Source organism: Talpa europaea (assembly GCF_964194135.1).
Source record: "Talpa europaea genome assembly, chromosome: 4".
NCBI lineage: Eukaryota > Metazoa > Chordata > Mammalia > Eulipotyphla > Talpidae > Talpa > Talpa europaea.
In genome coordinates this window covers 46659939-46684642 of record NC_140070.1, presented here as the reverse complement: position 1 = coordinate 46684642, position 24704 = coordinate 46659939, and the positions used below count along the sequence as shown (strand labels likewise).

Below are 24704 nucleotides of genomic sequence, written 5' to 3'. Positions count from 1 at the left end.
TACCCTACTGGTTTTTCAATCCCCTCTAGGTCACTGCCACTCTGAGACCCTGCTCCTCCTGGAATGCTTGACAGCGACCAAAATGCTACATCATTGGAACTTCCATGGATAAGCAGTTTCTGTAGGGCCTGCCAGGAAAGGATACTTCCTCTGCACACTGATAGAGGAAGACAGAAGTAACTGGCATAGGGTTTGTTTTTGTTTTGTTTTTGTTTTGTTTTGCCTCTATTAAGCCTAACAAGATCCTAGCTCTTCTGATTTGTTTTAAATCCACCTCATTTGATGCATTAAAAATAAAAAAAGAATTGAGCATCTACTACATTCCCAAGCAATATTGTGACAGAGCAGTGGATAAGAGACAAAGTTCCTGAACCTTTGGACCTCATAATCTCATAGAGCAAACCTGAAGCTGAACAAGCAAACAAAAGAGAAAGTCAGTAGTGTTTAATAGTATTAAGGAGCAGGTGAGGGGATAGAGTGCCAGCTGGCACTGGGGTCCTCAAGGAAGGTGTCATTTTAAGCAAAGATCTGAATGGCACACAGGGGTCACCAGACTGAACGGTACATGAGAGAAGCAATCCAGACTCAGGGAACAAGAACAAGAGTGGGCCTGGCACATTGCCAAGAAAGCCAGGCAGCCAGTGTGGGTGCCAAAGAGCAATGAGTACTGGGAAAGTAGGAGTAAAGGAGGCCGAAGAGGACGCCACCTCAGGCAGTTACAATTTGTGACCAGAAACAACTTTCTGAGCTTCAGTTTCCTTGTCTGCACAATATTATTTACCTTGCAGGGTGTCATGAGGATAAAAGATCAGGGAAGGAGCTCATCTAGCACTGTACGTGCACATAACTACCATTCACTAAGTACCAATTATTATATTACCATCATCATGGGCTTCATCATTGTTATGTTAACCTCAGGATCCACCCCTGGCTGACACATCACACATCAAGGTGTGGAAATGATCTCCTCCATCTTAGACAAATAATCCTGCCCCTTGGTCAGCAGGTGCAGGGACTAAAGTTTTGGCAGCCTCTCCCTGTCCCTCCAGGAATCCCCAGGGTTTCCTTCTCTCAACCAGGCAATCCAGTCGGCCTGGACACTACTCAGAAGCTTTGGTTCCATTGTCAGCCTGTATTTGGGCCCAAACTCCTGTTTGAGGGAGTCTGCTGTTCACTTGGTCACTGCCACTGTGCCCCTGTGGGACCATAACGGAGCTTCCTGGCACTCCTACCAAGAGAAACCCACATCTGCTTTTAGGCCCCTTCTTAGACATGGCTGTCTCTACAAAGAGACCCACTGAGCCCAGGCAGCAACAGCTTCCCAGAGATCACAGGACACCTGAGGGTCCACAGAGCAGCAGTCACCGTGACTGGGCCAGCACCACTGCCGCCCATCAGCCTGGACCCCAAGGATGCAGCTCCGGGTAGACGGTAGCCTAAGCCTGAAAGACCTGGGATATTAGATAAACTAGTGGGCTAATTAAAATGTAAAATGTGGTCCGTGGGGCATAAATTCCTACAAGCCCGGAGGGATCTACCATTTAGTACACCAACCAACCAAGGCAGAGAGGTACTCAATGTACTCAAATGGCTCCCCTGAGGGCTGCGAGCACCAGCTCACCTCCCAATATGCTTAATTTACCTCCCAGATGTGCTGGCTTGGGAGGGCAGGAACAACCCTCCTATTTGTCACCATGGTCCCCTATAGTGTGCCAAAGAGCTGGGAGGCTGACTTGGGGCAGAGCACTGCTTCCAGAAGCAGGGGGGACTTGAAAAGGCTTGCATATTGCAGTGGTAATGAGTTTCCTAAGTATCCGCTCTCTCCCTGGGAAGCAGAAGGACATGAGACTAGGGATGAGGGACAAAGATTATGGAAATAACTAGAATATGGAGAACAGACTCACTGTTTCCCAGTGAGGTTTCTAAGAGTCTCCACAAAATTCTTTTGAACCTGGGATAATGGTAAATTGCAAGAAATACTATAGTGAGGTGGGGGACTATCTCTGGATCGTTGTAACGTGTGTGCGTGCAAGGGTTGGGTTGAAGGAGCACTGCTGTCATCCTGCCTAATCCTGAACCCTAGCATGAAGGTGAGCTGTGCTTTATCACAGTTCAATTCATAGGCCACAAATCAGCCAGACTTGGCTTTGTTACAACAGGACAGCCTTCAAATACTTCTCACCTCTGTTTCCTCCATTAACACAGGACACTGACAGTACCTACCTCACTAGGCAATTATGAGGATCAAAGGTGAAACAAACCCCTGCAAGTCAGTTATGAATATCAGGCCTCCATAGACTCATGCTAAGTCTCTCTTTCCTTTTACTTCTTGGTTCTCCCTCTAATATGTGTATGATCAGGGCCTCACTGGTGGCATAGGGGTTAAGTCTCAGCACTATCATGCTATCATGGCCACAGCCTGAGTTCGATCCCTGGCTAGGGAGCTAAACCACATGGCACAGCAGACCTCTCCTATCTCACCCGCTGCTCCCCTCAGTAGTGTATTTCAGTAAATCTTCATGCTGTGCTCCCCACTCTGTCTCTGGTGAATGTTCTCACGCCCGCCCCCTCCCTGCACCTCTGGCCTACACCTAGTTTTTATATGCATAAATAAATAAAATAAATCCTTTAAAAAAAAAAACAAACAAGATGTGTATGATCAATGAGTCCTGTCTGCTTGTCTGTGACTGTACATCATCCTTGTGTGTGTGTGCATGTGCATGTGTTTGATGGGTACATGCATGTGTGTAAATGTTCAGACATGGATGTGTGTGTGTGTGTGTGTGTGTGTGTGTGTGTAGTTGGGGATGCTGACTGTGGCCCAAGTGGGACTTGTGTGCCTTCGTGTGGGTGTGCCTACTGATCCAATGCCATAGGAGCACTGGTTAGCTTTGTTCTCGCCAGGACAGGGCTGCCCCTCACTATACAGAGACCGCCCACAGCTGCGAGTGATGGGGCCACAGTAAAAGACGTCAAGGTTAACAGGCCCAAGGTCCAGATGGCATGCATCTCTGCATCCTGCACATTTCATAGCCCTGGTTTCTGCCAGCATGCCCAGAGAAACACTGAGGGCTTGTGCCTCGGGAGGGGGCTCCGTGTCCATAGTCCTTGGGGCCACTGTCACTTCCACCAGGCAGCAGCTTTCCGTACCAGGCCCTGCCTGGAGTGGGGTCCTCAGCCATTATGACAGCTGCTGCTGCTGTTGACACTGCAACAGTGACAAATTCATCCTTCTGACAAGATCCCTTTAAATAATTCACAGGGAGCTGGGGATTAAGACACTGTTTCTCTCTGTCTCTGTTGAGATTTAAAACACCTCCAGCTGGGGTATTTAAAGAGCATATAATGGGTTGCCCTCTTGGGTCTCCCCTCCCCCCTTCCTCCTCTTTCCCATTTCCCAAACTCATCCCCCACCCCACCAGCCAGCCCTATAACAAGGAGGCCCAGAAAACAAGGAAGAAAAAAGGAGGGAACCGGTGCTTGGCTGGTCACTATGGCAACGGTGGCAGGGTATTCAGCTGTCATTATCCCAGTGCCTCACACATGTGATTATCTTAAGCTGTCGATTGAATGTGGTCCTCACTGCTGCCCAACACGGCCTTGTCGAACAAGGCAGGGGCGGGAGCTGCAGGGCCCAGGCCCCAGCTGCCTCCTACTGTCCTGCCCCCAATCTGGGCTCCAGTGATGGGGAGCAGCGTTACTCCTGGAAGAGACTGTCAGCACTTCAGTTTGGAGGGATTTTGCTCAGGATGCACAGCAGAAGCTGGGCCACCACACTGGGTTACAGTGTTACAGTTACAGTGGGGAAAGCAGGCACCTCATGCCAAGGACACAGAAAGTTTTGATTTTTCATGGGCCACACTACTGGGGGCCAGCTGGAGCCATCCTGCAGACAAGACAGCAAGCCATGGAAGTAGGGATGGGGAGAGGAAGAGGTTGGCCTTCCTCCCATTCCTGAAGCAGAAGAAAATTCCCATTCTTAGGGTGCAAGAAAATCAAATCTGGCCTGGGAAGAGGACTTACTCCCCTTCTCCTTGTCCATCCCCTCTGATTAGTGGGATGTGGCCATTGTAGGTGACCCACTTTGGGGGACAGTTTTATCCTGGGATGGCAGCTGTTGGCGGTTGGCCCTGGAAATCAGGGACAGGGCTTTGACTCATTCCTTTGCTTCCTAGACTCTGCTTCAGATGATCTCTGCACTGAGGTTCCTGGGCCCACAAACATTTTTTGAAGGACATTATCATTGGTTTACCCTTCACCCCCCCACTGGACAAGCTCCACATTTTCTGATGTTCCTTTTAAAACTCAATCTTCAGAATAAGCCCAACATAAAGATGTACCCAAGTCAGCACAGCAAGAGTGGGGCCACCATCACTTACAACTGTACCTGGATTGCTCCTGATTCCACCAGCCTGGTCTGGCCTTTCCTGCACCTGTATCCTATGGTCAGTCCCCATGAATAGATACCATGGTCAGCCACAGGGGAGTCCTGGCCACCTGAGGCACCACCCACCTGCACCCAACTTGGGGCTGCACAAGGAACTGTTTGCACTGAAAGGCAAACATAGACCATTGCCAGTGCCTATTTAGTTTCAAGGCAAAACTCATTTGGCAAGTGTAGTTGAGTCATGACTCCAGCATCTTTCATATTGGCTGTCCTCTGGGACACTGGGAGATATGTTGGACAAACCTGCCTCCCCGTGAAAGAGTGGTGAGTGAGACAGCATGCAGGAAGACAAGGATGCACCAACATGGAGAAGGGGCTGCTCTGTAGATATGACACTGAGATCACCAGGGAGGTAAAAGGAGTTCACTGAGGTCCCTCTCCTCGCCCCCTTCCTAGAAGTCCTCACTTCCTGAACATTTGCCAAGGTCTGGGGTGGGAGCTGACCCATAAGCCCTACCATAGGGACCACCTGTGTCCTCCTCTGGATCCCTGGACAGCCTCACCAGCCCTGGGAGTGGCTCCTCCTGGTTCCTCCTGAGCCTGCTACTCTGTTCCCACACCTTTGCTCCACCCTTCCCCATAGAGCTCGCTTTAGAAATGATTCTTTTTTTTATTTTTACTTTTTTATTTTCATATTCCCCATACAATTGCACCCCCCTTATTTTAACCCCAATCTCTCCTTTCCCCACACTTCGCTGCTTACCACCCACTGACCAGGGCTTTCAAACCTACCCCTTCCCTATGCAAATACACTGAGAAATTTCTGCCTTATCTTGCCTCTGGTTTTTCAAGAAAATATGACTCCAGATCCCTTCTTCTCCTTCCTTCAGGGTAGGGGTACAAGCATGAGCTTTGTGGTGAGACAACGCTGGGGCCTGTCAGACCCCTAAGCCATCCTGCGGCTTTGGATAATGACTCCAAGCCTCCATGTGCACTCTCAAACGGAAGAGAAACCGCCTGGCTTCAGTCATGATAATACTGTAATGTTCAATGCCTGGTACACAGTTGGCAGTTAATTAACAGTAACTACTAAGCATGTAGTTATCACTATTATTAATAATAATAGCATTGCTTTTAATAACATGCTCTGATGCTCTTTATGCAAAGAGCAATAACCTAACCAAAGCGTTGGATGCTGATCTTGTTGCTTGGGATCCCCCTCAATCAGTTCCCACCCCCCTCCCTTGCAAGCAAAGTCCCTCAAACAATAGTCATTGTGACCACTAGTCCTAGTCAGGGCAAGACATATTGACTGAGCTTTATGGTTTACAAAGGAGGTAAACACAGTTTAATCCTGCCAAGCACTCTGTAAATATGATCTTATATTACCCAGGTTGTAGAAGCAGAAAATGGGCTGGGAGAAGTTAAAGAATTTAGAGGGAAATGGAAATAAATGCAGGACATGAGATTCTAAATCCTAAACCTGCTCATTTATATGACCAGAAGTGTGGAAGGTCAAATGTACAAATATTTTCGGCCATAACTGGAGTGAAAGCCAAAGGCAGAAGTCTCCCGAGCCTCCACTCACCCTCCTGGAGCCAGATCTACCACCTGGACCTCCTTTCTTCCTCCCGTCCCCACGCCCCTCTTCTGAAGGCTGCTAAAATCTGCTTCACCGTTCTTCAGATGCTTTGTCTCCCCCAATATTATATTTCTTTCCTTCACGGAGGTAAATGGAGTGAGGAAGTATGAGTTCCTCCCGTTGGCCCCTGGCTCCATCCTGCATCAGGCCCCTTTTCTTCCACAGCCTCCTCTCAGTGTGGGGAGAACTCCCTTCAGGCAGCTGGTCCTCAGGTTCACATACCAGTGAGAGAAGATTCCCAGGGTTGGGACAAGGAACCACGTTCCTGGGGAAGGTTTCACAGAACACGACAATCATCTGTCCAGGCAAAGGAGAGTTAAGCTTGCCTCCGAGAGCGGGGAGGGGGCTGGGTGACCTCTGGGGTTCCCTCCCAGAGTTTGTGGACAGGAATATCTCCTGTTTCCCTGATGATCTGAGTCTGTGAGCCATTTACAAGAGCAAAAATAAGAAATCTATCAGACAATGAGGTTCGTGTGAACCACCACAACGCCCAAAGTTCTTTAATGCGGTAAACTAGTGAACACCTCTCTTGATCAGTATCTCTTTTGTTCTCTATCTTCCTGTCCCCCTAGAGCCATACCCTCCGCGCAGTCATACCAGATGCACTTCTGCAATCAGTGAAATAATTAATTGCTACTCAAGGACCTTGGTGATCAGTAATATTAGATTCACCTCCCTGTTAAAAGTCAACAAAAAAGCTCATAGAGAACCACCACAAAGGATGAACCAGGCAGAAATGTGCCCTTTGCCCTCATCTGGACCACCTCGCTCCTCCCTGGGGATTCACCCAGTCTGGGCCACCCCACCCCACATTGTTACATTCACTGAACCTCGGGGCCTGCCTTCTACACCCCAGGGCCCTCCTCCACAGCTCTGTCCTGAGCCCCCAAGCCTTTGTCTGTCACTGTCTCTGTCAGACAGGTGATTTTAAACTTCCATTCCTCAAAGACGCATATTATATAAAAAAATGTTTTAAGTGCCTCAGGGTGTTTTGTTCCTCCTTGCTTCATAAAAGTGACATTAATAGCCAGGGAAGAGCACTGCTGAGAGCAATTACAGAGGATGTTTCAGGTATGAAAGCTGTTTTGAGCCTGCTAATGTTTCCTAATTACAGGCCTTTTGGTGGCAAGAGAAAAAGATAAAGAGTGGGTGGGAGGCCCTGGATGGGGAGCCCTGACTTATCTCAGTGGTTTACCTGAAGAGGGCAGGGGAGGGGTGGGAAGGAGAGAGGAGCCTGAGGTCAGAGGCCCACCCACTGGGGGGCAGGCCTCTCACAGTTGAGAAAGCAAGTGGCACTAATTCCTGGGTGACAGCTCAGGAAGGGGATGCCACCCATATCTTGTACTGTGAGAAAAAGCCTTCGACATTGGGAACTTGAATTCAATGAGCTCACAGCAACGCAACCCAGGAGTCCCTTCTGGAGTCATGCTCTGAAGCACTGCAGTGGGCAGGACTTCATGGGAAAAGACGGGCTAGGTATAAACAGCGTATCTGTCAGCAAGAGCGCTGCCTACTGTCAGCACTGAGGGTTAAATGTCAGCACTTTTTAGTCCTATGACTGGAGGTAATTTAACAGCTGCTCTGTGCCTTTGTTTTCTCATCAGTAAATTGGGCTGTTGTGAGGATCATGGCCTGAAAAGCACTTAAGGTCTGTCAGATTATTCTTTCTTTCCTAGCACCTAGTTCTCTTTCTGACACCTGCATCCCAATTTCTCCTAAGGAATCATTTCCTCCTGCTCTTTTGAGCTCGGGTTGCAGTTTGGCTCTGCACAGCACAGGGGTGGGGCACAGGACCTGGGTGTTCAAATCAGGACCCTGTATTTTCTGGCTAAAAGGACTGGTTGAGGGCAGATCTGGGATTCAGGCTGAGCTTGTCAGGCCCAATCAGCCCTAATTCCAGTGCTTCTACAAAAGGAAACAGGAGGAGACGCTGTTTTTCCCAGGCAGGAAGGATGGATGAGGCTGTAGGGGCTGGAGCTGCTGCAGACGTATAACCAAGTGGCGTCAACACCACACAGAGTCAACACCACAGAGGAGAGAGAGGAGAAAGAAGGTAGGAGAGAAAAAAAAGGGGGGTGGAGAGAAAGAAGATCCTAAGGCTAAGACCAGCCCCTATCAATCTCTGCATCACTCCCTTCCATGAGCCAAGACACTTCTTTCAAAATTGAGTCATGCTTTTCTGTCACGGGCCACCAAAAAGCCATGACTGATACAAAAGAGTAGCTTCTAGCAGTCAGTGACCAGAAAAATGCTCCCAAGCCCCCATGCGGTGGTTGCAGCATGAGGAGGGATAACAAACCCGCCCCCCTTTTGCCTGCCTGCCCCTGGCATGGCCTACAATTCAAACACAGGAAAACTCCATTCACAAAATCATTTTGCCCAGAGCTAAGTTTCTCTTGGATTTGCCTAATTTAGCTCAGGCTTTTCTGCCTTAATTAGCATGATTGAATCATCAAAGGAAAAAAAAGAAATCCAGCCCTCCAGAGAGTTAGTACTATACTAACACTCGAAGTGTTTACCATGAAAAAACTTTTCACCAACACTGTTTCATATGTGAAACAGGTACTATTCACCCCACTGAGCAAGGAAGGAAGAAACTGAAGTTAAGAGAGTTAGTGTGGAACCCAAGATCACACAGCCATGGGGCTACAGAGCAGAAGGGGAGTTGGTTTATTTGATGCCAAGGCCTGGGGCTGTCACTGCTCCTCTATAAAGTTCTCACCCATCAGACCAGATAAATTTCAATTGATTTTTTTTGGCCTTGGAATGAATGGGGAGTTATTAGAGTAGATTTCTCTCCTGAGTGTGTTTTCCTTATTCCCATGATGTGGGTAGCTAGAGGATCTGACGGACAGGGAAAGAGGAAGCAGCCAGGGACAGTCAAGGGGCCAGGAGAGTCACATGTGGACAATAAGCAGTGTCTGTGCAAGACCCCTGTGTGCTACCCTCACGGGCATGCATCTCATGTCGGAGTTAATTACCAGACATGGACGTTCCAATGTGTGCGATTCCCTTCACAGCAGCCTCCTCTGGAAGCTCTCCACTTAGCCCAATAATCTCTCCTCACTTAAGACATTTCCAGAACTCAAGGAACTGCCTACAAAGGCATCAGGTGAAATCAGCTCATCAAACTTCATACACACACACACACAAATGCAGTTATATACACAATACATATGTACAAACACATGCATAATTATGTGCATGCATATGTACATAATAGATGCACACATGCAGACACATGTGCATACACATACATACACATTTCTATAACACACAAAGATGCAATGTTTACACATATACACGTGCACAAGTGCATATACACATACTCAAACATATACATATAACAGACATGCATGCACACCCATATGCAAACAGCTACAGGTATGTGTACATATACATACACACATCATATACATATATGTGCACATACACACAATACACACATGCATGCACATATAACAGACATAACACACACAAAATAGGCATATGCACACACATATGTATATACATATCTATGTACAGGCACACATGCAACTATATATATGTGAATGAACACATGCACATGTGCCTACATGTATGTGAACACCTATACACATACACAGACACACAGTGCACATATACACACACATACACACATAAACAGTCATACATGCACACAGAGCTGGCACATTCTGAAGGCTCATCAGCCTTGGGTCCAGCCTCCTTTCCTTTTTCCTCTACCAAATCCCCCTTCCTGGGATGGAGACAAGCCAGAAGGCAGGACTCATAAGAGTGCATCCCTCTCTGACTGTGAGGCTGGTTCCACAGGATGGCTCAGGTGGGGCTGGACACTGGAAGCCTGAAGCACTCTCTTTGAAGAGAAGAACCTGGACGTGTTATACTTAGTCCTCACATCCCACAGACACAGAAACCTACACATCCGGTCCACTGACAGCCCAGGAGCAAACTGCCAGCAAGTCCGGGCAAAATTCTTGGAAAGAAGAACTCGGCACAGATTTCCAAGGCACAAGTTAAATCCACTGATTGTCAGAGGGCCGTAGACGTGCCATTTCAATGCACCACACTGCCCCTGAGAGGGACTGGGACCCTCTGAGGGAGTCCTGGTCTTCTCTTCAGCACATGTTTATCTCTGGAGAGGTGGTTCCACCTTCATCACTAATGAAGTTCTTTAAAAAGATATTGAACTACCCATTGGGTATTCAGAGGCCACAAGGAACTTTTTACGGGCTACAATAAGCCTATATTGAGCATTTCCTAAGGGCAGGACCCTGGGCTGGAGCTGCAGGGAAGTATCAAGAATGGTCTGGTCCTTCCTAATTTTTCAGCTAACAAACATTAATTAGTATCTATACCCTGCTGGGCTGGGCTGAGCACCAGAGACACAGGTGAAGCACCAGGGAGCACATGGCAATAGGCAGTATGTGAGAAATCAGCACAAGCTCTGGGTTTTAGGAAAAGGATTGTGCCCCAGGGAGGAGGCTCCCCAAGGGGCTAAGGACAAAGCTGCCAGGTATGGGCAGGGAGAGATGCTGCCCTGAGGGGCAGAAAAGAAAAAGAAGACTGGAGAAAATACAGCCGACTATTTGAGAGGGGACGTGCACCATAGAGACCACCACTTACCACACCTGCACCTGGTGGGAACAGCACCAAGGATGACCCACAGGGCCTCTTTGAGTTTCTCCACTGCCCAGAGGTTCTGTAATGTCAAGGTCAGGGAACTTTTCAGGGCAGGGCTAGAAGCAAGGATTTAGCAGAGATAAGTGAGGCTCCCCAGGGGCATAGCTGAGGGTCCCCAGGATATCTGCAGGTGGAGCTGAAGCCTTCCCTGGCCTTTGTTACTTTATGAAAGTACTTGTGACTTTTTTCCTCTGCTCACCAAGTGGCCTCTGATTCAGGTTAAACTTAAAGGCCTTAAATTAAAAATGCAATTATATTTTAAAGCAACATCTTGCATTTGGGCATAAGTGCTTTCTGTTTTGGACATGCAATGTTATGATCCACTTTTCAGCAATATCAATGGAAACAATTTGTGGGTCATGTGTGAGTGGACAGCCCAAGTCCTTCCCTTGACTGGGAGTTCTAAAGTACAGTGATGAGACAGTAAGACTATCTCTCAGGACTCCACCTCCTAGACCCTCCACTATGGACAGGGTTCATTGCCCCGCTAGCTGGGTCTCCCAGCAGAATTATGATGCCTCTTCTGGACATGGCAAATCCAGTTCCCTGGGGACTCTCATGTTCCCAAAAGAATGTCTACCACCTTCTCCATCTTGAGCTTGCAAGCATGGTATCTGGAGAACAGAAGGACAATCTGGTCCTTCATCCCATTTCTCAGTTAGGGGTTCCAGGAAGATGTGGACCACCCATCCATTCTCTTGGCTTCTCAAATGACAGCCTGGTCACACTCTCCTGATCTTTTTTGCCATCCAGAAGTACTCTATCTATCTTAAATCCAAGCTCTGACTCAAAACCATGCCTTCCATCATCCTCCAGTCTCCCTGAGACCTCCACCTGGGCCCCTGTACTTTGTCACAATGGTTGGTCCCGCCTGGCTTCACTCTTGTCTGTTGGAAGCCAGGATGCAAGACACCGGTCTCCTCTAGCTACTGTTTCAGCTCCCTACCTTCCAGCTCTGCCACCCTTGTACCACCCCAGCTCAGGCTGTGTGCACTCTGAGCCTCCTGGTGCAGCCAGGCAGCTGAAGGAGACCTGCAGAACAGGACGGGGCAAGCACACAGCCAGGCCCTTGCTCCCAGTCAGATTCCAAGCATGCTGGTCTCCAACTCTTAAACGGCAGCCATTAACCCAAGCCTTGTCCACCGCCATAAAGCCTGTGACTCTCCTCTCCCACTCCTCACTCTCTGAACCTAGCGCCCAACCTGAAAGAGAAGACAGTGCATGGAGCCGATTTTCTATTTTTTTTTTATGACTTTTTTTTTTTAATAGAGGCATGTTTTATTTATTTATTTATTTGTTTACACAAGCACTGGGCACAGTCAGAAGCGCGGGAGGGCGAGAGAATTCACCAGAGCCAGAGCGGGGAGCAGAGCAGGCAGAAGGACCGAAGTACACTGCTGAGGGGAGCAGCGGGCGGCAGGAGAGGCCTGCACGCCATGCGGGACCCTCCTCTGGTGGCCGGGGAGCAGTCGGGGATCGAACCGGTGCCGCAGAGGCTGCGGGCAGCTTCGCAACCCAGCGCTCAACCGCTGCGCCACCAGGGAGGCCCGTCGATTTTCTATTATCTAGCTATGTCACCAGACCTGAGTTCTCACATCTCTCGGTGGACATCTGCTCTCTGAATTGCCATCTCAAGAGAAAAGAAGTCCCTTCCCTCAAAGCCAAATGTATCCCGGGTGTCCCCAGTTGACTTCCCTTCCCGTCTCTAACTGATGTCTCCACTGCCTCGACTCCCACTGACTAACCCTTCAACTCTGTGCATTCTGGCTTCCTCCTTGGTGTTCCCTAAAACCCTTCACATCGGTCACCAATGAAACTGAACCCAGTGGAGTCAATGCCCACTGGCATTTGACATTTTTCTCCCCTTTCCCTCCCTCATCTACTCTCCCCCTGGCTTCTGTGACAGACCACCTCTGGGGTGCCACCCAGGGGCACCCCTTCTCAGTCCCCTCTGCAGGTTCCTCTTTCTCTATTTGACACTTCCAGGCAGGCTGCCTATCCCAGAATCTCACCATGCCTGTGAGACCTCTCCTGGGAGGCTGCAGCTACTCTGGGCTCCCTCCCACTGATGGGGGGGCTGCCATGAGGTAAAAGCTGAGGTTTCCCCACCCCATCAGTGACCCAGAGTCACTTCAAACTCAGCGGGTCCTGTACTGAGCTCAATCTCTTCCCACCCGAGCATGAACCTCCTCCTGTGTCCCCCATTTCCAAGAATGGCACTCATAGCCACCCCCTAGCCCAAGGCAGACACTGTCAACAAATATGCATCAAGTCAAAGAGTGAACAAGGTGCCAGTTTCCAGAGAAGAACAAAAACAGTCCTGGCCAGCTTGGAGGTCACAGTGTGGGGATAAAAATTCATCCAACACTAACACATAGAGAAACAAACGTGCAACTGCAGACACTTCAAGTGAGAAAAGCTCCCTGGCCCTGGGAGGACCACTGATGGGGACCCAACATGAACAGGGATGAGCAAAGGTGTCCCTGGGCATGGGCCAGGTGAGCCACCCAGGTTGGAAGATCCTGAGGAGAAATCAAGAACCACTGGGTTTCCAGTCTTTAGGTGCTAAGATGGAGGCCATTGTGGATGGGGGAAGAAGAGGGATGACTGGCTGACCACACTGACACTGACCTGGCTGTGAGCACCCAATGAGAGATGAGGCAGCTGGATATGTGAGCCTCGGCCGGGGACAAAAACGTCATGGTGCACGGGTGCATTAGTGAAGGGAACTCTATGGGGACTACATCTGAGGGGGTGGGGGGAACCAAATATTGTTTAAAACTGAAAAATGAGGGGTCTCCCCTGGTGGCACAGCAGTTGAGCACTGGGCTTGAAAGCTGCCTGCAGCCTCTGCAGCACCAGTTCGATCCCTGGCCGCTGGCGAAAGTCCCACATGGCGCGACAGACCACTCCTGCCGCACCCGCTGCTCCCCTCAGCAGTGTACTTGGTCAGTCTGCCCGTTCTGCTCCCTGCTCTGGTTCTGGTGAATTCTCTCACCCTCCCGCGCTTCTGACTGTACCCAGTGCTTGTATAAATAAATAAATAAATAAATCTTTTAATAAAAATAAAAATGATGTGAAAAAATAAAAAAATAATATAAAAAATAATTTTTTAAAAAAACACGTCAGTTGCTGCTGCGTTTATGGAATGAGAGGGAACCGAGACCAAGATGAGAAGAGAGGGCAAAGGGCAGAGGGCTTGGGGTGGAAGCATAGTTATTTTTAAAATATTTTTACGGTAGCACATTGGTTTAAAAAGTATGAGTTTCAAGTGTACAGCATTATAATTTGGCATCCGTCTACACTACATTAAGACCACCGCCAAAGTTTAGTTTCCATCCTTCCCATACAAGTGACCTCCCTTACCGGAGTTACTCGCCGTTCCTCTTCCTTTTCCCCTCTGGTAACTGCTATTTTGTTCTCATAGTTTTTGATCCTCCCTCTCAACCCAGACCAAGGACCGGCCTGACCCTCCTGCTGCTCACTATAAACCAGACAGTCTCTGAAGCTGCTCCGGGGACCAGGAGCACTGCCTGGCCCTCTGAACCTTCGGGAAAGGCAGCTGAGCCTTGGCTGGTAACCAGCGGGGGAGGCAAGCAGAGAGCAGCCCAGCCAGCTGTTGTGTCTAAAGGGTCTCACTTGACTTTGAATGTCTCCCTAAAGGACAATCTTCCCTGGGAAAAGAGATCAGAAGTGTAAAGAAGACAGATGGCGAGTACAAAAATCAAGGGAAGAATTTACCATAAGTCATGCCGATGTCTTGTGAAAACATACAAGTCTTCAAATAATAACCTAATTTGTACGAATGTTAAGTTCTTTTAATACACAGACAAACTGCAAGAACTGCCGCCTCATCACATAAACTCTCCAGCAGGAGTGCAAGGGGCCCCCTCGTTGCCCATTGTGTTCCAGCAGGATTTGGACTTCTCCAGAGTGGGTGGGTTAGCCTCTGCCCCCTCCCTGCTTTGGGAAACACCAGCTCATCCTAGATCCTGCACTTGGATGCCAAGGCATGCTGGCGCCTGGGCAGTGCATCTCTGCAGATGCTGGGACTGGGAGAGAGAGCCCCGGGGAGAAGGCACGGCTGAAGCCCTGCACACCTATCTGGAGACCTGAACCCCTAAAAGGCACAAGGGGAGCCTTCGAGGACTGGTTCTGATGGCTCCCTGGGGTGCAGAGCAACACTAGACCCTGAGCTGGAGCTACCCAAAGTCAGGGAAGCAGAAAGGAGGTGTGGGCAGATGAGGAAGCCCAGGGCCACCCTGCCCCAAACAACTTCACCCCTAACAGGGATGACAAGCCCACTCACTCCTGCCCTCTCCCTTCATGATTAAAATCCACCCAGGCTGGAGATGTGAACTTCATCCCCACCTTGGCCCATGCCCTCTCCTTCCCCCCAGAGTCCATCTATTGCTCAATGCTGCCAATACTGGTCTCGCAGCTGCACTCCAAGTGCACTCCCTTTTAATTCAACTCTTCTGATCCACCCAAGATAGCTTTTCCCTCCACTGTCCTCTCCAGTCCTCTCTGCAACTGTCACTGTGTTCTCCTGGCTAGGATCCCTCCATTACCTTCAGGATAAAATCCGAATTTCTTACCCAGTGTGGCACTGCAGTCCCCTACCCCATTCTGCATCCTCGCCCCACCCTGCACGCGCCAGACACACAGCCTCTGTCATATTACGTCTTTTCATCATCCTGCACCTCGGGACCATCTTTCAGACTTCCCTTTCCCTCTAGTCAAACTCCTACTCATTCTCCAAACCCCAGCCTGCATGCATGCACCTTTCTATATAGGTTCCCAGTCTCTCTCCGACATTTCTCACTTCCAACTCTCTGCCCAAACCTGCCTGTTGATCTCACCACTGCTACAAAGCAGAGCTGATTTGATGAACATGGTGGTCCCCACAGAGGTCCACCAGCTTCTCAAAATTGTTCCATCTTTGTAGCTACAGGGTCTGGAGAGGTGCATGGACACTGGACAAATGAATCAAGAACATCTCTCTAAGGCAAGCTCCAGGTAAAAGAGAGTTTCAACCCTCTGAATTCCAGTTCCTCTCATGTCCGGGCCCTCTCCACAGCCCCATGGTTACCAAAGATCTCTGATCTACCCCAGCACCACTGACCTGAGACTGGCTACTGGCAGCTACTTCTCCCTTCCCACACAAGCACAGCCCTGGTCACCAAGAGGCCAGCTCTCTGAAGGACAAAACAGTCAGGTCTAAGACTCCTAGTGCTGCCTTTCTGTGGATGGGCAGTGGACATGGCCATTCACACCTGTGTTCCACGCCTCTGGGCAGACCCTACTCCCCCGGCCCCCCTTGGCCCCCCTCAGCCATCCTCTGGGCCCAGGACTGCACAGCAGAATTGAAAGACATGTGTTCTGCCACTCACCCCGGATGCCGGATTGGCTGTCCAGCCCAGCTCTGCTGTTGCTGTCCTGGTGTCCATTAAAGTTTCTGCAAATCAAAAAGAGAATAAATGTTAACTCAGAAGGATTGCTGGACAGGAGCCTTTTATTCATGAAATTAAGGGGAGCTTTGGGCATCTTTGCGCCTGGTCCCTGAGAACCCAAGGCTCAGAGGGGAGAAGTGTGCCCGGATGACGCGGCTCTTGGCAGAGTGGGACACCGACCTCGGGTCTCCTGATGCTCAGCTGCTGTTCTCTCGGCGGCTGTGTGTGGGGGTGATGGTGTCCACCCAGCTGCTACTTGACGACTGAGATGTGGCTTCTTCCCATATCACTTGACCTAGAGGCTCTCCCGGGCTGTTGGTGATGCAGTAGCTAATCCTTCCTTGAAACTCCCTGGACCGCCTCATTCTGTCCTCTTTCTCCCCACTGGATTGCTTCTCCACCTCCCTGTCAGTATGCCCTCCTCCCCCGCCCCAACACTCCCCTCCAGCTCCCCTCAGACATCACTGGTGACACTTTGAGGTAATTTCCCACCAACTGCTCTGACCCCAAATGCTCTCTCCAGACTAGGCCCTCTTGCACGTCCCATTGGCCATGGGTTACCCCCTTCCCCAAGACTGCTGGGAGTCCTGGCAAAGGCCTCACCCAGGACTCAAATGCCCCTCCCAGCCAAGGAGCATGCCTCCTACTGACCAGCCCACTGGCCAGTCGGGGGAAAGCAGCTGCCTCAACTATAGCACTCCAGAAACCTCTGGGAAGGCACCAGCGCACACCCCAAGGCCACCAGGCACCAGACAGTGGTCACGGGGTGGGCATTATCTCTAACATTTTCCTGACAGATCGCAGTCGAGTGTCCTGAGAAAGGGGCACTTTTTCCTTTTTTCTCTTCAGTAGCTTATGGACACCCCCATGAGCCCTGTCTCATGGTGGAGATTGCCCCCAAAGGCTGCTCATGGGTTCCCCATCAGCAAATTGAATATTGTCTTTGTTGTTGTTTTTTAACAGCTTCATTGAGGTAGAAATGACATACAATAAGCTGCACATAATTAAGGCGTACGATTTGATAAGTTTTGACATATATTTATACCCGTGAAACTACCACCACAATCAGGAAAATGAACATATCCATCAGTCCCAGAAGTTTCCTGGTCCCTTCGGAACCCCTCCTTCCCTCCTGGCCCTGCACCACCTTGGAATTCTCCCCAGGCATGATTAGTCGGTTGCTGTCACTGTAGCTTAACTGGCATTTTCTGGAACTTTTTATCAATAGAATCTTAGGGTATACACTGTTTTTGATCTGGCTTATTTCACTTAGCATAATGGTGTTGAGTCAGCAGCTCAGACCTTCTCACTGCTGAGCATTTCAGTCTGGACCTGTGGTGGTTTGTCTGCGCTCTTACCCGCATCATCCAGGTTGTGGGCATGATGTCATGAGCACAGAGAAGAGCTCTGACTCCTCCACATCCTCACTGGCACTGGGCATGGCCAGTCCTTCTAATTTTGGCCATGTTAATGGGTGTATAGGGGTATCTCCTTGTTTAAATATTATTTCTTAGCAACGAATGATGTTAAACATCTTTTTCCTGTGCTTCTTTACCACCTGTTTACCTTATTGGTGAAATGTCTTTTCAAATAGTTTTCCATTTTTTAAATAGGCTGTTTGTTGTCTTATTATTGAGTCTGGAGAGTTCTTTATATATTCTGGACACAAGTCCTTTTTCAGATATATGCTTAGCAAATATTTTCTCCTACTCGGAGGCTTATCTTTTTATTCCCTTAACAGTGTCTTTCAAAAAGCTAAAGCTTTACATTTTGATGATGTTCAATTTATCAATGTTTTCTCTTATGATTTGGTGTCCTATCTGAGAAATCTTTGCCTAACCCAAGGTCACAAGGATTTTTTTTTTCTCCTACTTAGGTCTAGGATCTATTTCGAGTTAATTTTTTGCAAAAGGTAAGAGGTATGTATCAAAAGTGCAATTGCTCTTTTCATGCAGATATCCAGTGTTCCAGAGACCCCATTTTGAATTCACAGACCCCATTTTGAATTCACAGAGTGGCATGGGACAGGCCGGCAGAGGTGACTTCTCCACCTGGGTTTCCCAGGGCCTGTGTCACAGCTCCAGGCGCTGCACCTCCTTACCGAACAAGCGCTCAATGACAGGGGTGGGGAAAAACAGGATGTCCTGTTTTGTCTTTTTCCCCTTCCCATTTCCTTTTCTCCTACACCCCTCACCCTATGTGAACAACCATTCTGTGCTCACTGCTTACGGCAGGAGATGGGAGACACGAATGCAGAAAGCAGAGTTGTAAATTCTTGAGTCCCTTCGGAAATAGGACTCCTGGCAGAAGCCAAAGTTTTGGGAAGCAAGCCACCCTACAAGCAGGACTGGGAGAAAGAAAACAGAAGTGGGAGACACACGGGAGAGGGTTGAGGAAAGAGCTCCCCTTGCTTTTGTTACCCAGAGCTCCATCCCAGAGAAGGGATGACGGAAGTAGGAAGAAGTGCCAAGGGCTCGCACGGGGAGCACCCCAGCGTGGTGACACAGCGGCAACTGACAGTCCCCAAGGCTGATGTGGCACTGACAGAGCAGAAGGGCCTCAGGGCCCAAATGGTCCTAATGAAGGGAATCCAGGAACAGCCAGTGGTGACCTAGATGAACTATAACAAAGGTCACATGGGTTCAGAATATCTCCACGGGTGCCGGTTGCTAATCAGGATGAGAGAATCACCTTCCTCCACAATGTGACACTCCAAAACCTGCCTATAATCTAGATGGCATTTCTGCCACTCCAGGGGAATGGGTCTCCAACTGCAAACTGAGGGCAGTTCAAGTAATCAGGCAAGCTATAGCTTCTGGCCTCTTTGCGTTTGCTTCTGAATTGAGAGTCAAACCCCATGCATATTTGAAGGCACGCAAGCGCTGGAACAGACTTCTCGAATTTGTTTTCTCCTCTGATTCTTTTGACAGCTGGGGAGGCCGAGCCCTGCATGGAGCACCCCTCCCGCTCCCCCTCATCTCCACTTCACAGCACTAATAATGATCATAATGACACACCAAATTTACATAATACACTTCTCAGAAGACACTCCATGAGGCTCTGTGGAAATTCATCTCCATGATTAGAATGCCTTTGCCAGGTGGGTCTGAAGCAGGAGCCACTGAACCCACTGGGCAGAATTGGGGACCCGACAAAGAGAGGTGCAATGCTTTCTTCAGGATGGCATAGCCTCCCACATTGATACCCACAGCCCCAAACCTCAGCACACTGCCCATCAGGGAGACCTGGGCTTCCAGGGGCTCTCCTGTATCCCTGGGGGGGGAGGGGAGGGGGAGGGTCCTTATTCATAAGGCATGATGCATCCTACACTCTGACCTCAGGGTCATGTCAAGGTAGAGGTGAACAGCAAAGGGCATGGACAGTGAGGAAAACAATCCAGAATCAAAGTAAGAATCAGGCTTCACCCCTAAACTTTCTAAGGACTGGCTTGTTCTGCTAACCCCATAAATACAACCCAAGGCTTCATAATGTTCAGAATCACCTACTACAGGGTTGTAATCAAACCAGTTTCTAAATAACATTTTCCATCCACCCTATTGGACAGAAGTAGGAGCAAGAGGGATCCATTTCTCGGCTTCCCGCCCACTGTGGAGACAGAAGACCGCAAACCGTAAACCATCCACCCATCCACTCGATATGATTAAGGGCAGTTTCTTTTCTGGCACAGAGAGCTCCTGATTATGGCATTACACTCTGGTGGGGGCTGAATAAAAGTGATTTGAGGAGGTTTACATCTCCCTGGAGAGGGAGAGAGCACTCATTTGCATTTATAAAGCATATTGAGAGTTCTGGCAGAAAGTTATGGTGGAAGCACAATTAAATATTTACCATCACTTCTGCTCTCAAACAGTGGCATGGGGACCAACCAGCTGGAGGTGCATGTGTTGCTGTCAGATTCAGAGATGCCTGCAGGGGACACGACTGTGGACTGTGGGCGCCACACTCGCCACCTGGCCTCTGCCCTCTGGGAGCACCGCTCATTGTTCACACACTCACTGCCCACAGGAGGAAGTGGGGACAGGCACACACGGAGTAGAGAGGGGCCAGAGGGGCCACCAGGTCCAGGTCCCAGGTGCTTCCTTCTCTCTCTCTATTTGTGACAGCTCTTCCTCCCTTCCCCCACCCTTCCCCCTCCCTACCTTCCCTCCTCAGCTGAGAACAAGGTCGGAGCCAGCAAGTACACAAGACTGTGAGGGCTGCATGAGACAAAGCCCTGTAAACCATATGCTATCACTAGGACAATTTAATCACTCCCAGCCTCAGTCTCCCTAGTTATGAAAATAATCCAATGACCATTTGCAGGATATCCACAAGGTATCAATCAGAATCAATGCTAGTAGATATCTAAGGATATCTGCTCTACTTTTTTTGCATCGTTGTAAAGACCAAGGAGTGATGCAGTTGAGGGTAGGGCTACAGATCAAAATCCGTGGGTGCCCTAGAGGGACTCATGGACTTCTTGTCCCTAAGGACAAGAAGCAAAGTCATGCTTGGCATCTTATTTTGGCCAAGGTCACTGACCTTGAAAAGGTGACTGACAACCTCAAGGGAAAGGACACAGACCTTCTACATGTGGGGAATAAGTGGGCTGGTTGCATCGGGGAGAATCAGGAGCCTTAGCCACTAAGAGGTAAAGGGAGATGCTTGTGGTCTCCTGGACAGGGGAGGGCACTGTAGGAAAGGAAGAATGGACACATCCACTGCATCTTAAGGGCAGAGATGCCACAGTGATTTCCAGGGACAACAAGGAGAAGGGCAGAGACAGGTTGACAAAACAAAACGGAAGCTTTCCCAAACAAGGAGGGCGAGGAAAACGGAGCCAGAGGGGAGGGGCCACAAAGGGAGTCCAAAGGGGGTTTCTGGCAAGTGCTGACTGGGCTAGAAAAAACAGGGGAAGAATGGTGGCCATGAAGATCCAGGCGGAGAAACCCCGTTTTCCCAGGAAACAATTTCCTGCAGGGTCTTTAATATGGGAACTCTTAAGATGTCTCCACCAACCACACAGGGTCACCACCTGGGGGTCAAGGTGTTGGGACCAGGTCTGAGCCCCCTGCTGGGAAGAAGAACCAGTGGCTGCTGCCAGGCTCTGCAGGCGGTTCCTGTTTCTGTCTGGATTGGCACCTTGGGATGTATTGACATTTGGGATGAATTAGATACCCATCATGGTGAAAGAGAGATAAATAAATGCTCTTCTTACAGTTCTGCCACTCTTTTTGGAGAGACATTAATCAGACATTTTGCTGAAAATATTTACAATGTTCCTTCGTGGTAGCAACAATATACAATGACATACATGATGGAACGGGGTTTTCCGGGCCTTCTCTGAGCAGTATCTCGTGGGCACATGTGAAAGCCAGCCATGATCTGGCCCGAGAGGGACCATTTGTGGACCTGCACTCACTGCCTGTGCTGCTCTCCCAGGTCCACACAACTCCTCTAGCCTAGAAGCCATACTGTGCAGCAGTTTGAAGAACCAAGTTCCTATGATAGAAATGCAAGGAGCCGAGAGTGTGCTCCACTGCAGCCCCAAGTCCCTCCTAAGCATGGGGATCCCTGGAAGAAGGCTGCTTTACATCAAGTATGATGATATAATGGGGTTCCAGATCCCTCATTCAACAAAGGTTTTCTGAGTAGTTCCATGGACTGGGTGGGCACTGTGTGGGCACTGGAGACAGAACAGAGATAGACAGACATTCCAGCCCTCGCAGAACCAGGAATTAATCAAATAGCCATGTAGATTGATCTACAACGACAGCCTCAGAGAATGGCAGGGAGGGAAATCACAGTTTAAGTACCGAATAAGATGACAGGAATATGGAGTCTATGCAGGGGCACATTCTCCTTCCTCCCCAGCCTCTGGCTGAGAAAAACTCAGGGACTGCCATCAACACACACACACACACACACACACACACACACACACACACACACACCCCACACCTGCCCTAATAGTGAGTCTGTGCTAGCAGGAATCTTCTCCCAATTCCTCCCAAATCCAGACTGTGCTGATAGCAAGAATGTTATGGACACCACTGGTTGTAGTGAAACCTTCTGCTTTTTCAGGAACCCATATTGCCCTCCAGGCCTGGACTCAGCGAGGAGCTTCCCTGCAGAGGTCTTGTGGAGTTTCTTCCCTTGAACACCCTCAAGGCTGTGTCCTGTCTCCACATGCCCCATTGACTAGGCAAGCCCATCCCATTTACACAGGTGCACACATGACTCCTCAGGTGATCTGCTGATACCTCCATCCTAGGCCCCTAGGACAGAATTCCACAGTCAATTGCTCCTAAGCTCCAGCTTCATACTGAGCCTTCACCTCCTATTGCCAGTGTAGGTTGGCCTCCCTTAAATCTCAATTCTCCTCTAAATAATTGCCTCCCTTGCCAGGAGAGGAAGAGGCTTTGCAGGCTCTTGGTTTGGGGATAGTACAGGTTGACTGTAAACTGTTGAGGGTATCAGCCAACCTCAGGAGCATGGCTGGGGCTGGGCCTGGCACAGCTACAAAAGTTTGAAGTTGTGAGTAAGTCTGCATCCCATTTTCTATGTATCCACACCATTTCAATCTCCCTCACCAGATCTCCTCCTCTTCAAACTGACCCCCTTCCAAACTTTTCTACCACCCTTCCAGGTGCAAAGCCTCAGAGACTTTCAGTTTTGATTCCTTGTTCTCCTTTTAGTCTCTTATCGAATCATTCACCATGCCCCAGTGACTCTTTCTCTGCAGCATTTCCTTCAGCTGTATGCTCCTTTCTATTTTCAGCACCCTAACTGAATCCAGGGCTTTATCCTTGCACAATGGGACCACAGAGAGCACCTTGCAGTTAATGTCTCAGCCAGAAGTCCCCATCTGAAACCTCCATGCAGCCTCCAAGTTCCTCTTCTGTTGCCACTGTAAATGGTTTGAAATTAATTGGCACACCAAGCAAAAACATACACCCAGTGATTTCATGTCCAAGAATTTTTCCAAAGGACACACTTCTGAAGGAAAAGAGAACAAAAAGTTCTATATCGTAAAGATGTTCATTACAGCACTTTCTAGAACACTGGAACCTGTCTATCCATGAGAAGGAAGACATGTAGGATGGCACACTCAGGCTCCTGGAATGTTGTGAAGACAATGAGACAGCATTCAGAATGTTAGCAATGACATATAAAGCAGGAAACATAATCCTAGATGCTCCAGAGATCAGCTCTCAAAACAGAGTTTACACGAGAAAAACGACAGCTTGAAGGGCTGGTGTGGCAGCTGCAGGGCTAGGGTGTCAGCTCATAGGTGGGCTTCTTTATTATTGTATTTAGAAGACACAAATTCACAAATAGAAATTTAACCAATCTTCTGATAATACCTCTTCCATATCATTTCTCTTTCCCACTTCATGATTTTCAAAACCTCTCTCTTAATTCCCAGACACAAACTTCTGGCTTCCATGAACAATCTGAGACAAATCTACCTGGTTTGGGTAGATTTTATGTCTAAAAATATGCCACAGCCAGAGAATGAAAAAGAAAACAGGATCTCACCACCCCTGGCTGGGGATGTCCAGGCCTCTCTAACATCAAACCTCTGTAGCCAGAAGCCAAACTGATCAGATCATGTCAGTGTGTGCAGGAAAGGCAGGCTTCTGAGGCTGTTCTCTAGCCCAGGCATGACTGCTGGGCATCCCTGCCCACCCTCAGGTCATACGGCATAAAGGGCCCCTTAATCAGATACATGGTGCAGTATTTTGAAAAACAGTATGAAACATCCTCAAAAAACTAAAAATAGAATTGCCATAGGACCCAACAATACCACTCGGGGTATCTGTGTTAAGAAAATAAAATCATTAACTCGAAAAGTTTCATGAACTACAATGTTTGTTGCAACATTATTTACAATAGCTAAGATATGCAAACCACCTACGTGCCCACTGATGGATGATTGGATAAAGATGTATATCCACTGGTGGAATACTTTTCAGTCATTAAAAAGATGCAATTTTACCATTTGCAGCAAAATGGAAGGAACCTGAGGGAATTAGTGAAGTGAAATAAGTCAGAGGCAAATGACAAATTTTGGAGGATATCACCTATATTTGCAATATAAGGAGATAAAGCAGATAAACTGACAAAACACAATGAAAACAGTGGACATTGAAAAATAGAGGGTGTTACGGGAACAAGGGTGAAGAGTTTCTAATGAACCTCACTTTTCCCAAATTTGTCTTCAATTCCCCAAAGGCGATCTTGCTGTCATCTCCCCACTGGTGCTCACACAACTCCTCTGACCTAGAACGTCTTCCTCCTCCTCTCCATGCACCTGGAATTTTGGACTCTGAGATTTGCCCTTGCCCTCCATGGAGGTCCTCCTTCTTCTAAACAACTCATATGATTAGAATGATTAGTTTTGGTTATTTGTTTTGAATCTTTCCTCACATGCCTTGTAAAGACCTTCAGAGGGGATGAGACTTATGTCTCATTCAGCTTTATCCAAAGCCTCACACAGCACAAATGCTCGATCAACTTGAAAGCCTGGGTTCAAGTC

At 48.8% G+C, this 24704-nt stretch overlaps 1 protein-coding gene across 2 annotated transcripts in view; it reads right to left on the bottom strand.

The window, feature by feature from the left end:
- The window catches only part of EPHB1 (EPH receptor B1), a gene marked incomplete at both ends in the record, with an annotated part of 419149 nt that overhangs the window by 284459 nt on the left and 109986 nt on the right, over positions 1-24704 (bottom strand). For both annotated transcript variants that reach the window (XM_084232252.1, XM_084232253.1), the window contains one exon: positions 16103-16167. In XM_084232252.1, the coding sequence (XP_084088378.1) occupies positions 16103-16167 (65 nt within the window). The remainder of the gene's footprint in view (positions 1-16102; positions 16168-24704) is intronic.